Genomic DNA, 21,840 nt, shown 5'->3' on the forward strand with positions numbered 1-21,840 from the left:
AAAGAAGACAAAATAAATGCCAATTTTAATAGAAATAGGAAAATGATCACTACTCAATTTATCTTCTAAAACATCCCAGGTAGAAATAAGTTTTAAATTATTTGAGATTATCGAAAGATCAATAGCAGATATAGAACCAAAAGGATATGAAATTAAGGTAGGTTTACCATTATTAAGAATTGAGAGGTCATAATCAGGAAAAGCTGAGATAAAAGAATCACCTATATTACAAGATCTATCACATCCCCATAATAAATTATGACAATTAAAATCACCTCCTATAAAAAGAGTAGAAAATTGTGATAAAGAGATAAAAAATTCATCAAAAATAGAAAACCAATCTAAATTTGAATTTTGATAATTTGGAATTCGATATACATTTACAATAATAAATTCACCAAGATGAGTCTGTAAAGAAATGGCTTGAGTATCAAAAACATCATCAAGATTAAAAACAGAATTAATTATTTTGAAAGGAATATCATTTTTAATTGCAATAAGAAGACCACCACCAGAACGACCGATGCGATCCTTACGATAAATATTAAAAGAGGGAATAGAAAAGGAAACTTTAGGTTTAAGCCAAGTTTCACATAACAAAATTATGTCATAATTTTGAGATATACGCTCTAAAAATCCTTTTTTAGGAAAAATACTATGACAATTCCATTGAAAAATGTTCAAAAAAGAATTATTATTAGAATTCATAATAAAGAAAATTAATTAGTGGAAAAATTGAGAGGAGAATTGATAGATTGAGGATTTAAAAAAGAATTTGAAAGTTGAGAAAGAATATCTGTCAGAGGAGAAATTTGTTTAAGAAATTGTGTAAGTTGAGAAATTAAATGAGTTAAAGTTTGTAAATTATCAGGAAGAAAAGAGGGAGTAACATTTCTATTGAGAGATGAAATAGATGCTGATACAGGAATAGGAATTTGAGACAAGTTAGAACTATGAGTTGATTGTGAAGAATTCAAATTAGAAGGAATAAAAGAGGATACTTGATTAGTAAGAAATTGATTCTTATGATTTACAGAATTATTTTGAAGAATTTTAGATGACTTTGATTTATTAGATTTCAACAAAGTTGGATTAAGAACAGGAGATGAAATAGAAGAATTAGTGCCCATAGCTGAATCAAGGTCGACTTCACCTAATTCAGGAAAATTAGAATAATTAAAGCGAGGAACGGAAACTGACTTTATGTTAAAAAGAGGAGTATCTTTAGAATTTAAAAGAGATGAAAAGTCAAAGGAAAAATTTCCAGAAGTAGCACGTTTTTTCTCGGAATAATAAATTTTCTTAGCTAATCCAATAGAAATGTTTCTATAAGCAGCTAATTTCATTATATTATTTTGATCCTCTCGGCTTGGACATAATTTATCTGTACTAAGATGAGGTCCAGAACAATTTAAACAAACTGGTGGTTTTCCAGAATTAGGACAAGTAGAACCTTCCTCATGACGTGAATTGCCACACGATAAGCATCGAGGATTTTTACATATGCTTGAAACATGACCAAACCTAAAACAAGAATAACACATTTTAGGTTGTTGAATATAAGGATGAATAACTGACCTTGAACCATAAAGATAAAGAAAATTTGGTAATTCTTGACCTTCAAATTTAATTTGAACAGTTGAACCTGGGAACAATTCACCTTTGTCATTTTTAATTAAAAATCTACGCGCTTCAAGAATTTTAACGTTTAAATCATTTGTAGAATCTTTGATAATATCATCCATTTCAATATCTTTAGGAACAAATCGAACAATTCCTTCTCTTGAAATATTAAAATTTGAAATAAAAGCAGATAAATTGACAGATGAAAGAATTTCATTATTATCCACAATTTTGTTAGCACTTTCACGATCTATGCAAGTTACCATAACTCGTGAGAGACCTGTTTTTTCAATATTTTTAATAGAACATCTAAAATTTTTATGTAAAATTTTACCACATTTGAGAGGATGTAAAGCTGAATTATCTTTAGTTTCAACAATTACTTGAAAAGGACCTTTATTATTAGAAGTATATTTGTTTTTTAATAATTTATCAAAAGAGGGAAGAGATTTTTCTTTAGAATTATCTGATTTCTTTGCAAAATCATTATTATTATTATTATTATTATTTAAATGTGAAGATTTACGTTTATTAGACTTCGAAATAACTTGATTTTGAAAGCCAGAATTAGATAAAATTTGATTTTCTTTATTTAAATTTTCCAAAGATTGATCAATCATGATTGAATCGAGAGGGTCCTCATGAAAATCAGGATCATGATCAAAATGAGATGGATCATCGGTAGCTGACATAATAGTCAGCGGCCCTTAGGCCTCTAATAAATGAAAAGAAAAAACTTACCTTTATCAAAAATCAAAAACGAAATAATAAATATAAAATAAAGAAATAACCTCTTAGAAATAAGTAAAAGGATTAAAAAGGAAAACACCAATCAATTAAATTTCGAAATATTCAAAACGTTTGAAAACGTATAACACTCGTAAAAGATGCGCAGTAGGTCTACACTTGACGACAATCATAACGAGAATCCCAAAAACCGAAAGAATAAGTTAAGGCGCTTGTTCACCTTCCCGATCCCGAGTATGTTTCCGCCGTTAAGATTTTGACATGATTCTTAACCTAAAAATTTTTTTTTCGTATGCAACTTTTTTTTATTTTTGATATCGGAGTGATTTCCAAAGTATTTTCGTCCTCTGAACACGATTCTGGCACTCAAATTTGCTTAGCACGTCAGAATTTTGAGAAAAGAGGGTGTAAATACTCCAAAAAAGTGTTTTCAGCATATTCTTAACTTAATAAAATTTGTTTCACTCAAAATTCTTAAACGGCGTTTTTGTGTTCAAATATATGTATGAAAATGTTTCGATCACACCATAGACCCACACAGCACAACATCTTACACCAGGCCTACAGCAGGCTTACATGTAAGGTTTGTAAGGTAACATCGTAAGCCCATAGTAGACTTACAGTAAACCTAAAATGTCCGCCTTACAGTAAGCTTACATGGTAGGGTCGAGGTAAGCTTACATGGTAAGGTCGAGGTAAGCTTACACGGTAAGGTCGAGGTAAGCTTACATGGTAGGGTCGAGGTAAGCTTACATGGTAGGGTCGAGGTAAGCTTACATGGTAGGGTCGAGGTAAGCTTACACGGTAAGGTCGAGGTAAGCTTATGAGTAAAGGCTGTGGTAAGGTTATTATTAAGTTGTAAGGTTGAGGTAAGGTTGTGGTAAGCTTACAAGGTAAGGCAAGTTATATTCAAATAATAATATTAATAATAAATAAATATTCAATAAAAAATTTTTTCTTTTGCCTTATTCTATTTTGGGAACCTATCATTTCGCAGAAAGTTTTGAAAACAAATTTGGGAGGAGTAGGATTCGAACCCGGGACCGAAGTATATACCTAACAACCTAACCAACTGAGCTAAACGGGGAACTGACAATGAGAAAAGTAATCTTGCTTTTAAGGAGTTGATTATCTTCTTGGTTCCACTTTAAAAGTAAGATTACTTTTCTCATTGTCAGTTCCCCGTTTAGCTCAGTTGGTTAGGTTGTCAGGTATATACTTCGGTCCCGGGTTCGAATCCTACTCCTCCCAAATTTGTTTTCAAAACTTTCTGCGAAATGATAGGTTCCCAAAATAGAATAAGGCAAAAGAAAAAATTTTTTATTGAATATTTATTTATTATTAATATTATTATTTGAATATAACTTGCCTTACCTTGTAAGCTTACCACAACCTTACCTCAACCTTACAACTTAATAATAACCTTACCACAGCCTTTACTCATAAGCTTACCTCGACCTTACCGTGTAAGCTTACCTCGACCCTACCATGTAAGCTTACCTCGACCCTACCATGTAAGCTTACCTCGACCTTACCGTGTAAGCTTACCTCGACCTTACCGTGTAAGCTTACCTCGACCCTACCATGTAAGCTTACCTCGACCCTACCATGTAAGCTTACTGTAAGGCGGACATTTTAGGTTTACTGTAAGTCTACTATGGGCTTACGATGTTACCTTACAAACCTTACATGTAAGCCTGCTGTAGGCCTGGTGTAAGATGTTGTGCTGTGTGGGGATTGACCTGTTTAAAGCAAAAATGCAGTTGTACCTTTCAAAAATGTATAAATTTAAATGAAATCACGATATTTTTATTATCATCTTTAAATTATCGCCACAGGAATACAATTAGAGGCACATCATTGAAATAGGTCTTAAAAGTTTTGTTTTTTCATCACCTTTTAAGAAATGCATTGAATTTTTATTTTTATCCAACGCCGTAATAGATATTTTCATAAGAAGACGTTCAATTGATTTTTTTTAAAAAGTGCTATCACTCAATCAAACCTTCGTATTTTTAGTTTTAGTGGTGGCACACCAATTGGTTAGTGAAAATTTTTTGACAAAATATGTCTGTTAGATATTTCCATATAGTACCTATAGCTGAAGTGATATTTTACACGCCGCAAAAATAAAAACGTTAAGAATTTATAAACTTTTTCAAGAAATTCAAATGAAATTTAAGCATTTTTTCACTTTTTAACTTATAAAACTAATTGTCAAATAAATATTTTATTCTAATACTGTACATAAATGTTCCTTTGTATATTATAATTTAGCAAAAAAAAAAAAAAAAATGATACCCAAAGTTTTAATTAAAAATAATTCAGATTTTTAAGTGTTCGATTCGAGAATCACAAAAGTTAAAAGTTTCGTGGATTTGCCCATATATAGATATTTATTTAATTTATCTAATTTTAAGTAAAGAAATCGTATATTTAATATAAATATCAGGTGAATGATTTTATTTTTATAACTTTTATTTTAGACGAGCATCACGAAACACCAAAAGCTCTTCCCTTTGGAAATGCAACTCCACCGCCATCGAAGAGTTTAGATAATAATATCGAAAACGACGATAGCAAAAACGACATCAAAGAAAATGTAGTCGAGACCGACAGGTACGATTCGAAAGACTGTTCTGCTCAGGAATATGAAATTATGAAGGTAAGTTGCACTTGAGTGCTTTACAAATAAGTAAAATTTGCATATTTTTTTTTTTTTTTTTTTTTACAATAATCTAATTTAATAGTTGAAAGATCATTATTTTTCAAACGCAAGAATTTATTTATTCGCATCCATAATTCATCATTTATTTTTATAATAAAATAACTGTTTTTGTTCAATTATAAAATAATGCTGTACCTAACTAAATTTAAAAATATATATATATATATGTAAAATAATTCTGTGTTCATTCGAGAACACAGAAAAAAAAATTTAATAAAATACATAGTGGTAAATTGTATTGTGAAATATAATAAATATTATATATGTATATAATAAATGGAAGGTAAATAAAAACTCTTTTTCATCTTTATTAGGACAATTTGCTGTTGTATAATCACGCGAGGCTCATGGCTCAGGATAATCATAGCAAAGAGTATCTGGTGAGCATCATGTTCTCCCACTACGATCAAAATAACAACGGCAATTTGGAGCGGGAAGAACTTGAGCAGGTAAATTATTCTTCGATCTACTCTCTTGAAAAGCTCGCTCGCAATTATTATTATTATTATTATCATTTTATTAAACTAACAATTTTATATATTAATATTGTATTCCTTATTGTATATTTATTATTAATATTATTAGAATTTTTTGAGTAAATAATAATTGATTTGCATACAATATTATAGGTTTCGAATAAAAAATTTGCGAAAAAATGACTAAAAAATTGCTTAAAAAAATATGTTTTTTTTTTAAATTAAAAAATGCAAAATTGAAATTATTTGATTTAAAAAAAATTATTTTTTGACCAACATTTCAAAAGAATGGTAATTTTATAGATATATATTTAAAAATTCAAAAAAATGCAAAAAAAAAAACCCCTTTTTTGACTATTTAAATTGTCAAAACATGTTGAAACGGTAAAATAAGTTGTAAATAAAATTTTCTGTGTCGGTGTCGCTATTGAAAATTTATTAACTTTATATAATAAAATAATAGAAGATTTTCTTCATTTATTGTAGTAATTGAAATGTTTAAAACCTTCAAAGTTTAATAATATATTATAAATAATATAATTAATTAATAATTAAAATTATAAATAATTAGTTTTAAAAATTAGATATAGCAGAATTTTTTAGGTACCGAATTTGTATTTTGCAGAATTTTTATTTTACAAAAATTTCTCTTTACACAACTTTTTATTTAAAATAATTCCAATTTAAAACCGAATTTTAATTTAGCACAATTTTCATTCAACCGAATTTAAGGTGATTCGAATTTTTAAAATTGTCAAATTTTCCATTTTTCCAAATCTTTATTTGTCCAAAATTCCAAATGCCCAAACAAACAATCGACAGAAAGATTTTGGCGCGGTTTTTAAAATTTACCTATATCACGAATTTCTTGATAATTTCTGATTGATCAATTTTAAAAATCGCGCCAAAATCTTTTTGTTGATTTTTTTAATTGGTTAATTGCAATTTCGAACAAATTTAATAAAGATTCATCATTACAAAAATTCTATTAAATAACAATTCGAACAAATTAAAAATTCTGTCATTTAAAAATTCAAAGTACTTAAAATTCAGTTCAATGAGAACTATATGCTAAATTATAAAAATCGATTAAATTCAAATTCTTCTAAATAAAAAGTTAAATAAAGAGAAATTATATAAAATAAAAATTCTGACAAATACAAATTCGGTACCTAAAAAATTCAGTTAAGTAAAAATTAGTTTAAAAATAAATTCTATCAAATGCTAATTCGAAAAATAAAAATTTATTTAAAAAATAATTATATATCAAATTAAATTCTTGAACATTTTTAATTAATGGTGATTTTTATATGGGACAATCATGGGTTTTATATTTTTTTTTTTTTAAATCAAAAATTATATTTTTAAGTTTCTTTTTTAGAGAGTAAATTATTTTCTTAAGTTTCAAATGTAAACCTCGAAAAAAGTGAAATTCAACACTAGCCAATTTGACCAAAAGTATTTATTTTTCTTGTATATATTTTTAGTGTGGATTCCTTTTGAAATTCGATCAAAGTAACCAAAGAATACAAAAGTTTTACTTTCGAGTACTAAAAGACTTTTTTCATTAGGAGAGATAAATTAAATGGACTTTTTTAATTTTCTAGATTGCAGAACGTGAAGATTTAGAGCAACTGAGTAAAGGATGCTCTCTTGGTCACATGATCAGCTACGACGACGCAGATAAAGACGGACGATTAAATATTAATGAATTCTACATGGCTTTTAGCAAACTTTACAGTAAGTCTTTGATAAAACTTTCCGCTTACTTTTTCTACAATTTATTTATTTATTTTTTTATTTGTAATTCCGCACGGAAGTTACTTGTTAGTTTTTCTTTATATATATATATAGCGAAATTTCAATGGAGAAAAATTTTAAATTTTAACATTTCATTCCATTTAAGGTGGAAGGTAATGAAAAAAAATCGATTTTCAAGCTGTAAAGTGAAGTTCATCTTGTTTTTCACTTTTTTATGTTTATCCGAAATTCTTTCACCTACGAAACTCCTTGAGCTTTTTTCGCTTCGGCATCTGGAAATTTAAAGTTCGCATTTAAAATTCTTTTTTATCGCCTTGAAAACCTTCTTTTAGCCTCCACTGATGCCGAAAACAAGTGTCAAGCAAATTCTGAAGGAGAGAATCTTAAAACTCGGTCACTGCTCTTGGAAAACGAATTTATTAAATTTGTATATATTAAAAAAAGAAAATATCTTATTCAGTATTATAAAGAAATTACCTCGCGATTTTTTTTTTTTATCACTTCAATGAATTATTATTTTACTTTGCTTTGTAATAATAGAAAAATATTGTAGAAAATATTTACTGACGTAAAAGAAAATAAAAATCAAATTAAATATAAATATAAAATCAAATTTTAACAATATTTTTCGCCTATTTAATAATTTTCATTTTGAAGAGAAATCGCCGGGGCGCATGATTATCACATAAAAATTATTAATTAGAATTTTAAAAAATTATATTATATAAATAGTTTTCACCTGAATTTTTATTTTTTGAATTAGCAATAGACAGAATTTTTTTTTTTTTGTATACAAATTTTTTACTTAACATAATTTTAAGGTACCAAATTTTCATGTATTTGAAATTACAAAATGGCCAAATAAACAATCGGCAGAAAGATTTTGACGTATTTTTTAAAATTGACCAATCACGAGTTTCTTGATAATTTCTAATTGGTAAATTTTTAAAATTGCGCCGAAATTTTTCTTGTCGATTGTTTATTTGGTCATTTGTAATTTTGGACAAATAAAAATTAAACGTCTTAAAAATTCCATCAATATTAATATAATTCGTATACAAATAAAAATTTGGCGAATTTGAATTTTTATCATTTAAAAATTCGAATCACATAAAATTCGCTTAAATGAAAATTTGTTTATTATATAAAAAGTCATGTAAAGAAAATGACTGGTAAAATAAAAATTCTGCCAAACAAAAATTTGGTAGCTAAAAATTTTTTTAATTAAAAATTCGTATAAAAAGAAATTCTGTGAAAATGCTAATTCGTAATTATTTTTGTAATAAAATATTTTTTTAAATAAAAATTTTAATTAACGATATTTATGTAAAATTCATGCACCCCCTAAATTGCATTAAATGCCCGGAAAGTTTTTCTAAAAAAAATTTTTTATCTTTTAATTCACGATGTCAATGTGAAGAATGAAGTAAATGGTCTGAAAAGAGGGAAAATTCTTTTCTTTTCAGGTGTCTCGGTAGTTTCTTTAGACAAATCTCTGGAAGTGAATCATATATCGGCGAGAGTTGGAGATAACGTGGAGATAAAATGCGACGTCACTGGAACGCCCCCGCCCCCCTTAGTCTGGAGACGCAATGAAGCGGATCTGGAAGCCCTTTCAGTCCAAGAGGTAAAAGGAAAAACTTTCTTGTTAGTTTTAAAATTAAAAGAATCTTTAACTTTAAATTTCTTCTTGCAAAACTCCTCTCTCTCTCTCTTTATTCATATATATGTATATATACATAGTATTCTCCAACTTTTATATATTCCTCTAGAGTCACATTTAGATTTGGATTGCCCTCAAAATTGGCGAGTTTCCCTCATCTCTCGCCAAACGATTAACTTCTTTCTTATTCTTTTATTATTATTATTATTATAACATAAAGTACAACTTTGAGTTAAGATTTTGAAAATTTCCTCGTACTTTAATTATTATAAGAGTGTAATTTTTTTTTAAATGAAAAATTATTACATACTTTTTTTGAATTAGTGAGAATTTGTTCACTAATTCAAATTATAGTAGAAATTTTCACTAATTTTTAATTAAAAAAACTTCAAAAAAAAAAAAAAATTTTGTCAAATGCTAATTCAAAAAATGAAAATTCGTCTAAAAAATAATTATATTTATTAAAGACCGAATTCATTTCAAATCAGACAGGCTTGACTTGGTCGGAGCTGAAAATAATTTTCACCTTCAAAATGTTGTTCTTCAATGAATTTTAGACGACACGTATTTTTTTATTTTGTTGAAAAAAATTTTTTCTTTAAGTTATAAGGAGTTCAAATATATAAGTCGAGAACTTCGTTTTTTTTTAAATGAAGAGAAAAAATCTTAAAAGTGATGTAACTTTTTGAGTAATTAAGATAATTCACTTTTTCCTTTTGTGTCTGAAAGGACTTTTATTCTTCTTTCGAAATCCATTGGAAAATTTAAAAAATATTTAAAAATAACAAAATGGCGGCCATTTTACTAAAAAACTTTCATTTGAAATTACTCAAAAACCCCTCCTTTTTTTTTGCTCAAAAGTTTTTTGGGAATTGTGTTCATAGGGAGGAATATTGCCCACAAGAATTTAACTTGTGCCCGATTCTGGCACAAGAGAAAAAATTTTTTTATATTTTTTAAAAGAAAAACATCATTTTCCTCAAAAAATACACAAGATATAAAAAAATGTCTCAGATAAAAGTTGTTCCTCGTTAAAAGACCTAAAAAAATGTCTGTTGTCATTTTTGTCCATCTTGTGTTTGTTCAACAATATTTGCAAAACATGGATTAAACGCTCACATTTATTGCTTTTTAAATATCATTTAAAATAGTTTATAATAATCTTTAATAATCTTTACTGTCACAGTGGTTAAAATTGTTAATTTTTTGTGTTCAGTAAAATAATAGCGAGTATTAATATTAAGAAATTAAAGAATCAGTTATTATTTTTTAAAAAGCAAAATAAGGTATGTTTATTTAATTTTTGTATTGTAATGTCACTATTATTATTTTTAAATATGAAAAGGTCTTTTAGGTCTTTTAACGAGGAACAACTTTTATCTGAGACATTTTTTTATATCTAGTGTATTTTTTGAGAAAAATGATGTTTTTCTTTTAAAAAATATAAAAAAAAAAAATTTCTCTTGTGCCAGAAACGGGCACAAGTTAAATTCTTGTGGGCAATATTCCTCCCTATGAACACAATTACCAAAAAAAATTTGAGCAAAAAAAAAGGTGGGGTTTTTGAGTAATTTCAAATGAAAGTTTTTTAGTAAAATGGCCGCCATTTTGTTATTTTTAAATATTTTTTAAATTTTCCAATGGATTTCGAAAGAAGAATAAAAGTCCTTTCAGATACAAAAGGAAAAATTGAATTATCTTAATTACTTAAAAAGTTACATCACTTTTAAGATTTTTTCTCTTCATTTTAAACAAAACGAAGTTCTCTACTTATATATTTGAACTCCTTATAACTTAAAGAAAACGTTTTTTTCAGCAAAATAAAAAAATACGTGTCGTCTAAAATTCATTGAAGAACAACATTTTGAAGGTGAAAATTATTTTCAGCTCCAACCAAGTCAAGCCTGTCTGATTTGAAATGAATTCGGTCTAAAATTCTTTAAAATGAAAATTTCAACTATTTTTTATGGGAAATTTATGAAACCTGTTGTTATTGTTGACATATAATATAAATATGTGACGCTTTACGCAATGAAAGGGACCTTAGCTGCAAACAATTTTAGGTTATGTTTGTGACTTTTGGAGGGAAAATTATCTCTAAACATAACCTAATTTTTTTTTGCAGTTAAGGTCCCCTTTGGCCGTAGAGCATATCACATATTTGATATATTTTTAATATGCGAATGATTATAATAGTTGAAATAATAATATATATAGAAAAATATTTTTTGAGGTTATGTGATTATTGATTTAAGGTTTTTGGAATTATCGATTACTTATAATCATCATCTATTATTTTATTATATGAATCAATATAATTATAATCATTCGATACTATTTTTGTTTTAAGGTTCGCGTTTTTAACGACGGAAGCTTGTACCTGACAAGGGTACAGTTAATTGATGCCGGCAATTATACATGTCACGCTCTCAGAAATAAAGATGTTGTTCAAACTCATGTTCTTACAGTTCACAGTAAGTAAAAATTATTTATTTATTTTATTATAATAACATAATAATTTACAAGAACAATCTTTTACAAAATTGGGTAGAACCGAACATAACCTATAAAATTAAAAATGTCCAGTTGGTCGAATTTTCAAATAATTGCGCCATTTGAATGATTATAAATTTGGAGGTTATGTTTGCTGATAACTTAAGGCCTGAGCAGAATAGAAACGTAAGCGTAATCGCAATCGTAAACGGAAGAATGGGTTTTAGAGAAGGATAGACATATATTTTTGTTCTTCTCTATAACTAATTCTTCCGTTTGCGATTGCGATTACGGTTATGTTTCTATTGTGCTTAGGCCTTTACAGTTTAAAGGCCTGAGCAGAATAGAAACGTAACTGGAATCGTAAATGCAAACCATGAAGTAGGATAAGGAGAGGTAACGGCGTATATTCATTGGCCCTCAGATAGACGGACCACAGTAGTAGGCTTTCTTTTTTCCTAATGTCGCGAGCGCTCCTTTGGGGAAAGCGAAGAATTAAAATTTATCGTCTGCAACATGGCTGCAAGTCAGCTGTTTACAGAAAATGTAAATACTTTAATATTAAAGGGTAATTTAATTTTATATTTTGCAGCAGTAATTTTTCCATTCGTAGAAGCAAATCACGTTAAAGAAAAACAGCAATGGACCAAATCAAAGGAATATGTACATTTGAAGAGTACAAAAGCTGCTTACAGGAGATAAAAATGCCTTCAGACAAGTGGTGCTTTGTAAAAGGTTCTGAACGTTACTTTGGTTTTCTAAAAGTAGAAAATTTAAATGTAACAAAGAAATTAATAATATTAAGTGATTTAAGTGTCAAAATTGTTATTGGTGATAGAGTTAGTTTGTTATCGAAATTTATAAAAATTTCAAGTGTTGATGAACTGATAAGTCTTTTAGAAAGTGTGGACGAAATGTAATTAATTATTCAATTTTGAATAAGTTATTGTAATTTAATTAATTTAATTAATTATAGATTATATATATATATATATATATATATTTATTTATTTTAATTTTTTATTCAATTGTGTATATTAATAAAATATTCTTGATTAAATTAGAAATTGTCATTATTGATTCAAATCTTCGAATAGCCTCTGACCATGTTGCTAACATTTTCTATCGAAATAAGAAATATAATTAACATTATTTATTATTTACATAATAATATCATGAGTAATAAAAAAATAATAAACAATTTCATTCTACTTACCATGGAAGGTTTAAAAAAACTTCGAACACAACCATCTCTTTTTATTTGGGTTTTCGAACCCGAATCGCAATGCTTTATAAAACAACTCTTCATTTTTCAAAACACTAACACATTACTGAAATACTTCATGTGTAAAACAAACGACTGAATTTTAACAACAAAAACACCATGTGAAACATTCAGGTTATGTTTCTCTTTTCGCGGTAGGTCACGTGATAAAATATAATTCAAATATTTCCCACCGCAAGCGCTGTCAACAGTAGGAAAATAGAAAGTCGTACTACTGTGGTCCCCCCTATATGGTGTCAAGTTTTCTAGCGATTGGCTACAGGCGTTACCTCTCCTTATCCTACTTCATGATGCAAACGCAACCGGAAGAACGAGTTAGAGAAGGATAGACATATTGTTTGTCCTTCTCTAACTCATTATTCCGATTGCGAAACACTCACCGTGTTTTTACAATAGATAAATAAATTTATAATTTAGAAGAAATGATTTGGTTTTTCTATAAAAAATTGAAATTGAAAAATATAATAAAATTGTATCAAAATTTATAAGTGAATTTATATTGACTTGAAAATTGTGAATAGCCATTCCAGAAGTGCGAGTAACGCCAAGACTCCAGTCAAAGAGGCCGGGCGAAGAGGCGACAATGAGGTGTCACGTGGTTGGAGAACCACTTCCTCGAGTCGAGTGGCTGAAGAACGACGAGCCTCTTCACGATGAACCAGATAAGTTTGAGGTAATTGGAAATGGCACGAAATTGCTCATCAAGAACATTGGTTATGCCGACACTGGCGCCTATATGTGTCAAGCGACGAGCATCGGTGGTCTCACCAGGGACATTAGCAGTCTCGTCGTTCAGGAACAACCGACACCCTGTAAGTTTCTATCGCAAATATATTTATTACAATGACATTTCATGTTTCTAAAAAAAACTTGAAAGACATGGAAAAGACATAATTTTAAAATTTTTATTGAAAACCTAAAAAGACAATCAAAAAAATTGTATAAAAATATACAAACATACATACCATGCAAAAATTAAAAAATGCTACTACAACTACATTCAATTTTGGTTACAAAGAATAAACCTGAACTTCAGAATGAGTTCAATTAAACATAAATACATATTCCACTAAATATAATTTTTGTTAAATAAAAATTCGTTTGTTCATGAATTCGGTAAAATAAAAATTCTGGTAATTTGAATTAAAAATACTGTTTTTACGCATTACGATACAATTCACAAAATTAAATAGCAGAATTTTTAGGTTATGAACCTTCTAAATTGACTAATATACAAGTGTGCCAACCATTTAACATAAAACTTTAAATATTGGCGGCAAATTTAAAAACTTGATAATAAAATTACTATGTATTTAATAAAAAATTATATTAATTTAAGAAAATTTTTTTTAATAAAAAGTACGAAATTTTTAAATGTTTCTGGATATTATAGAAAAGGACTAGAAATTTGAAAATTTCTAAATTCAAGTTTTATCTTTTAATAAAAAAAAAAAAAGAATTCATTTTTACACAATAAGATATTGGTTACACTGTCATTCCTTTTTTTATTATTTTTTTTCTATGAATATATAGAAAATCATTAAAAGTCAATTTTTTCGTGCCGTGTGGGCTTTCTGATAGTTTGACGTAAAACGGCTTGCTGAAAGAGAACGTGCAGTGAATATTAATGCCTCGTAATGGAAAACGAGCTGGATTTGGTTGGTAGGCCCTTGAGCCATGTAATCGCGGATATTTGCATTCGAGATTCGAGTTCTACCCATCGCCTGACATTATTCGAATTTCTATTGGACGTCGTACGTTTCCTGCACTTTGAGCTTCAAGCCAGAGGATGACAGCTTGTGGCCACTGTGCACTGAGCTTATACATTCCTCTAATGGAACTTTCCTTCATTTAGACTGAAATCGTTCGACAACAAACTATTCCAAAGCGTCCGAGAATTTCTACTGATATATTACAATATCAAATTTCATCCCTTTTGAATATCTTCTCAAATGAATGTAACTATTTATATGATGTATTCTACGCCAAATTAGACACCAATTTACATTTTACAATTCATATTTTTTTTTCGAAACTTTTTTTTCTTTTATTACTAATTAAACTAATTTTTTTTAACAAATTGTTTACAAGATATGGATTTTTCAAAATTACAGAATTTTAATGATTTTTTATTTATTTATTTACATGTATTGTTAATGTTATTTGATATAGAATTTTTAAAGCGCCGAATTTTTATTGTTCGGAGATTTTTAATTGTGGACAAATAAAAATCAGGTGTTTTAAAAATTATATCTAATAACGATTCGGATAAATTAAAAATTTGGACAAATGAAAATTCGGTGAATTGGAAATTTTGTTATTTAAAAATTTGAATTATTAAAAATTCTGCTAAATTAAAATTCGGATACTCACTTTGAGTTCAGATTTTTTTCTGTGTTCCGAATAGAATTACCATTGAAGTGAATTTTTATTTTATTTTTATTTAACAAAATTCCCTGGCGGATTCGATTTGCGTAATGTCTACTTAACTAAGCGGACTTTAGGTAGACATTAGGTAGACATGTAAAAAAACGTATAAAAAAGCTATTAATCGACTTATTATGATAAAAAAAAAGTTGATAAAAGGGTAAATGAATGTTTATAGAGTAAATTCGTACAAAATTTGTAATTAATAAAGCAATAAATAATTAATAATGAATGGAAATGTGCGCGAGGTACCTGATCAGTTCAGCTGTACAATTATTTTCGTGCTATTTTCATGAAAAGAATATAAATTAACTGCAAAAACAATTGATATTTATAAAAAAGTGTAAAATTGATTTAATTTTATTGTTTGCAATACGAATTATTAAATAATAATTAAGTTTTTATCAAATGTGAATAGTGTTGTGAAAACCTGTGAAAACTAATGAGTTACTACATTACCGATCGCATATGATAATAAAAAGTTCTCGATGAGTGTAACAAAAAAGCTGCAATCATGTCCGTAATTTTGGACGAGAAACAATTATGAAATCAATAATTATTTGTATAACTTTATTCTGCATTTTAAAATTCACTTTTTATTTTCTTTCAAAGCAAAAGCTTGGAAGAAAACATGCTCGCACTGTATTGTAAAAACTGGTGGCGCCATCTCTCATATGCGATCGGTAATGTAGTAACTCATTAGTTTTCACAGGTTTTCACAACACTATTCACATTTGATAAAAACTTAATTATTATTTAATAATTCGTATTGCAAACAATAAAATTAAATCAATTTTACACTTTTTTATAAATATCAATTGTTTTTGCAGTTAATTTATATTCTTTTCATGAAAATAGCACGAAAATAATTGTACAGCTGAACTGATCAGGTACCTCGCGCACATTTCCATTCATTATTAATTATTTATTGCTTTATTAATTACAAATTTTGTACGAATTTACTCTATAAACATTCATTTACCCTTTTATCAACTTTTTTTTATCATAATAAGTCGATTAATAGCTTTTTTATACGTTTTTTTACATGTCTACCTAATGTCTACCTAAAGTCCGCTTAGTTAAGTAGACATTACGCAAATCGAATCCGCCAGGGAACATACTAAACATAATTCGATTTGAGTGTCAATGGATATACTAAGATTTTTGGGGTCGCTGAATCCGAATTTGAGGTCAGATTTAAAAAATTCAAAATGGCGGACCTAAAATGGCGACTTATTATGGCAGAAAATTTAAAAATTGATTCGATTCGTTGAAAATTCGGTACTCGGGGGTTTTCAGGGGGTCGCTGAATCCAAATTTGAGATCAGATTTAAAAAAATTAAAAATGGCGGATCCAATATGGCGTAATAATTTGGTTTTCGGGAGTTCTCGGGATCGCTGAATCCAAATTTGACCTCAAATTTGGATTCAGTGACCCAAAAAAACCCCCGAGTACCAAATTTTGAACGAATCGAATCAATTTTAAATTATTACGCCATATTGGATCCGCCATTTTGAATTTTTTAAATCTGATCTCAAATTTGGATTCAGCGACCCCGAAAACTTTTAATACGATATATTTTTTTGGAAATTTTTTTTTTGACCGTTTTGAGCCCACAAACGATTTTTCTACTAGACTGCGAAGGGGTTAAATGCGTAAACATTTTTTAAAATTATTTTTTCATTTCTCAGCAATTCTACTAAGCTAAATTTTTAAGTGAGGGAATTTTTATTTCACCAATACTCCATTTGACCGAACATTCATTTGTCCAAATTGTCATTTTTGATATAGAATTTTTACATTTCCGATCATACAACTAGGCAGTGTTAGTTCATCGAGATATTTCGAGTTCAAGATATTATGACGTCAGAGGCCTGGAGGGACAACAAAAAGACGACACAATGTTATTCTTACGGGGAAGAAAATTTGTTTCCACTTTCATCAATTTTATTCATACTTTAAACATGGAAAACGCTTGTTATGACATATAATAAAATTAAAATGTGTGTTGATAATTAATTTTGTTTTATATTTGATTCAATTGCATTGATAGATTCTCTAAATTCGTGATAAAATATAAATTTTGAGGTTAGGGGTGTTTGTTTACTAATCACATTTTACATTTTAACAACATTATTAAACAATATCCAGTATGCATGTTATTAAAAAAGATATAAAATATATTTTTTAAGTAAACAAACACCCCTAACCTCAAAATTTATATTTTATTACCTATCAATGCAATTGAATCAAATATATAACAAAATTAATTATCAACATACATTTTAATTTTATTAGATGTCAACAAGCGTTTTCCATGTTTAAAGTATGAATAAAATTGATGAAAGTGACAGAATTGCGCTTATCTTCATGCTCGAGGCAGAGAAGGGATACCTGGGTCCTTAAGGACTATAACTCCCGATGTTATATAAGCATATCCATTCTCTAGCGGAAGCACTGCCGGCATGTTGAAACGGCGGCGATTTGGCAAGCCGCCTCGCTACCGATGCACCATGGGGAAAGAGGAGGGAAAAATTGCCGTTGTAAGGTCCTTAGGGACCAAAACGGCGAAGAAATGATGAAAGTGACAGAGCTGAAACATTTCAGCGGGAGCTTTAAAATTAATCAAACACAAGTTTCCTGATAATATTTGATTGGTGAATTTTAAAACTCCCGCTGAAATGTTTCGGTCGGGTGTATGATCGGAAATGTGAAAGTTCTATCAAATGACAATTTGGACAAGTAAAGTTTCGGTCACATGGAGTTTCGGTGAAATAGAAATGCTTTCACTATTAAAAATTCAGTTAGAATTTCTGTTAAATGACAACCCTGGCGGATTCGATTTGCGTAATGTCTACTTAACTAAGCGGACTTTAGGTAGACATTAGGTAGACATGTAAAAAAACGTATAAAAAAGCTATTAATCGACTTATTATGATAAAAAAAAGTTGATAAAAGGGTAAATGAATGTTTATAGAGTAAATTCGTACAAAATTTGTAATTAATAAAGCAATAAATAATTAATAATGAATGGAAATGTGCGCGAGGTACCTGATCAGTTCAGCTGTACAATTATTTTCGTGCTATTTTCATGAAAAGAATATAAATTAACTGCAAAAACAATTGATATTTATAAAAAAGTGTAAAATTGATTTAATTTTATTGTTTGCAATACGAATTATTAAATAATAATTAAGTTTTTATCAAATGTGAATAGTGTTGTGAAAACCTGTGAAAACTAATGAGTTACTACATTACCGATCGCATATGAGAGATGGCGCCACCAGTTTTTACAATACAGTGCGAGCATGTTTTCTTCCAAGCTTTTGCTTTGAAAGAAAATAAAAAGTGAATTTTAAAATGCAGAATAAAGTTATACAAATAATTATTGATTTCATAATTGTTTCTCGTCCAAAATTACGGACATGATTGCAGCTTTTTTGTTACACTCATCGAGAACTTTTTATTATCATATGCGATCGGTAATGTAGTAACTCATTAGTTTTCACAGGTTTTCACAACACTATTCACATTTGATAAAAACTTAATTATTATTTAATAATTCGTATTGCAAACAATAAAATTAAATCAATTTTACACTTTTTTATAAATATCAATTGTTTTTGCAGTTAATTTATATTCTTTTCATGAAAATAGCACGAAAATAATTGTACAGCTGAACTGATCAGGTACCTCGCGCACATTTCCATTCATTATTAATTATTTATTGCTTTATTAATTACAAATTTTGTACGAATTTACTCTATAAACATTCATTTACCCTTTTATCAACTTTTTTTTTATCATAATAAGTCGATTAATAGCTTTTTTATACGTTTTTTTACATGTCTACCTAATGTCTACCTAAAGTCCGCTTAGTTAAGTAGACATTACGCAAATCGAATCCGCCAGGGTTTTTTCTAATGTGGACATATATGTCCAAAATCACAATGGGGGTACGACTTTTTTTGAACATATATGGGCCATCGACTGTCAAGGGGTTAAAGAAAATGTTATGCTATTCAAAAAATTTATAAAAAAGTAAAACAAAAGGCATTTTTTTTTATTTTATTTAAAAAATTATTTTTGTAAAATATAAAATTACACAGGCATTTTTTACATTAAATTTTTATATTGGAATGAAGGTTAGGTTACACTTTTAAAAAAAAATTTAAAAACGTACAATTTTTCTAGGGGAAAATAATTTCAATTTTCAACATTCACTTTTGACAAAAATAAAGAAAGAGATATGATTGGTAATTTTTTTTCAAGTTTATGACCTGATTTTCAAAAATAAACCGAAAGTGTATTATTATTGTTATCCTCGTGAATGAAATCAATTCGAGGGGCTAAAGCAAAAAAAAAAAAAAAAAAAAAAGAATATGAGAAAGAAAAATGGGAAAATTATTTTTGCGGGATAAAAGTGACGGAAATTCAAGTTTGGACGAGTCAATAACTTTGGTCATATATAACGCGCGGCGCGTTCCGGGGTATCGAAAACCAAGTTAGATTTCGTGTTACTCGTCATCGCGTTGCTAACACCAGTTTTCACTCGTTTTTACCTCGTTCCAGTTCCCATGCTTCCATTATCTCCCGGCCGTGCCACGAGATGTGTTTCTAACGATCTCCCAAACGTTATGAATTTACGACCAATATAATACTTTAGGGGTATCAAAAAAAGAAAAAAAAAAAAACTTTTTTCCAATAATATAATCAACTTACTGACATTATAGAAAGTTACATAATTTAAAAAAAAAATTACATTTTTTTAATTTTACAATATTATTTTTTTTTCAAAAGATCCGAATGAATGAGTAACAATTTGCAGAAAAATTAAATTAAAGAGAAAATTTTTTTTTATTAAAATCTATGATGTCTTTTCTTTAAAAAAAAAAGCTCATGACTCATAGAATTATTTTATTTTATTTCACTTTAAACGATGAATAGTTTATCTTCGTAAAAATTTGACTTTTAGATTATATCTCTTGGGAATATAAGAAGATTTGCTTGCGCGGAAGATGTTCAGAAAAAAAAAATGTAACTTTAAAAGAAAAGAATCTGTTTTGAAAGAAAATAAAAATTCGCAAATGATTGAGAAAAATTGAAATTCATATATATATATACTATATATATTTCCGAGAATATGTCTTTTTTTTAATATCTTTTGAAAACAAAATTTATATAAGAATTCTTTAATTTGAAATTTAATAAAGTTTTAAGGATATGTAATTTTTCTTTGCAGCTGCGACGAACGAGGAGAGAAGATTTTTCTCATTTCACGAACAAGGAATTTCCATCTACGAACCTTCAGCCTGTCGACTTTATCATCAAATTCGATCGACTGATATTATACCAGGAACTCAGGTGCCTAATATTTTCGAAATTTAGTCCTTTAAAAAAAAAAAAAAAAAAAATTGAAAATTTTATAATATATTATTGTAAGTAAATAGTTTTTACAATTTTTTTAGAATGTGAAAATTCGATATAAAAAATATGAGCCAAAAGTTTTGAACATTCAAATGAAGAAAATATTTTTTTCAATCTATAAATTATTAGAAATTATAATATCAATGTAAAATAAAACAGTAAATTAAATATAAATATTAAATTAATAACTTCTTTTTAGATATTTAAAAAAATATTTTGTAATGAAATTCGTACTTAAAGAAATTACAAAAAAAAAAATTTTGTTCATTTGAAAGTTCAAAACTTTTGGCCCATTAAAATATATTGAAATTTTTTTCAGGAATATTTATGTGGAGGAAAAGATGTACCTTGCACCTGGGGACGTGCTATTAATGTTGCAAATCGTTACGTTTATGTTTCTCAACCGGACAAGGATCGAATTCTTGTTATTAGTAAAATTCAAATGGTCGTTGTTGACGTAAGTACTTTAAACAATTTTTAAATAAATTTTCATTTTCCATTTTATTTAACACCAAAAGAAAAATGTTTAAAAATTATTTTATTTCATTTATTAGAGAATGATTTTATTAATTTAAAAAATTATTTATTATTTGATGTTTGCAATTAATCGTATAATTGTAATTTAAAATTATAACTAGAAATTTAAAAAATAAATTAAAAACAATTATAATTATCGTGATTATTATATTCTACTTCAGTATAATTACAATTATTTATTTACGTTATATATGATAAATAAGAACAGAAATAGAAATTTTAACAAATAAATAAAAATGTACAAAGAAGTAAAAAATCAAATAAATTTAATATAATAAAAAGTAAAATAAAAACTTGAAGGAAAAATCTAATTAATTGTCTGAAAATTTAAAAAGAGGAATTGATAAATAAATAAACTGAAAGTCTTCGTTTATAGTTGCTGCTCTCGAAACCTCGGAATTTTTTATAACTCTGTTTGTGAGGGACTTTCAATAGATTTATAAAGTCGAGTTCACCAGAAGACGATTTTCTACATCATTTACTTGCAATAATAAAAAAAAAAGCCAAGTTCAACGATACATTTAAAAGGGAACAAGAGAATAGAGTATTAAAACAAAAAAAAAAAAAAAAAAAGAAAAGAAACTCGAGACAGAAAAGAAAAAAAATAACTATATACATACTGCCAGGGAAAGATAAAGATTCATAACGAATCTTTTCCTCGTTTTTCTCTTC

The 21,840-nt window shown here is 27.7% G+C and overlaps 1 protein-coding gene across 1 annotated transcript in view; it reads left to right on the forward strand.

Moving 5' to 3' along the window:
• Positions 1-21,840, forward strand: part of LOC127277623 (follistatin-related protein 5-like) — a 69,665-nt gene that overhangs the window by 36,250 nt on the left and 11,575 nt on the right. The window contains exons 4-11 of the mRNA XM_051298910.1: positions 4,857-5,035; positions 5,413-5,547; positions 7,182-7,314; positions 8,802-8,962; positions 11,349-11,472; positions 13,298-13,588; positions 20,447-20,568; positions 20,951-21,088. Coding sequence (XP_051154867.1) covers positions 4,857-5,035; positions 5,413-5,547; positions 7,182-7,314; positions 8,802-8,962; positions 11,349-11,472; positions 13,298-13,588; positions 20,447-20,568; positions 20,951-21,088 — 1,283 coding nt within the window. The remainder of the gene's footprint in view (positions 1-4,856; positions 5,036-5,412; positions 5,548-7,181; positions 7,315-8,801; positions 8,963-11,348; positions 11,473-13,297; positions 13,589-20,446; positions 20,569-20,950; positions 21,089-21,840) is intronic.

The sequence above is a fragment of the Leptopilina boulardi genome, unplaced genomic scaffold (assembly GCF_019393585.1).
Source record: "Leptopilina boulardi isolate dan_hultmark-lab unplaced genomic scaffold, ZJU_Lbou_2.1 LbouV2_172, whole genome shotgun sequence".
NCBI lineage: Eukaryota > Metazoa > Arthropoda > Insecta > Hymenoptera > Figitidae > Leptopilina > Leptopilina boulardi.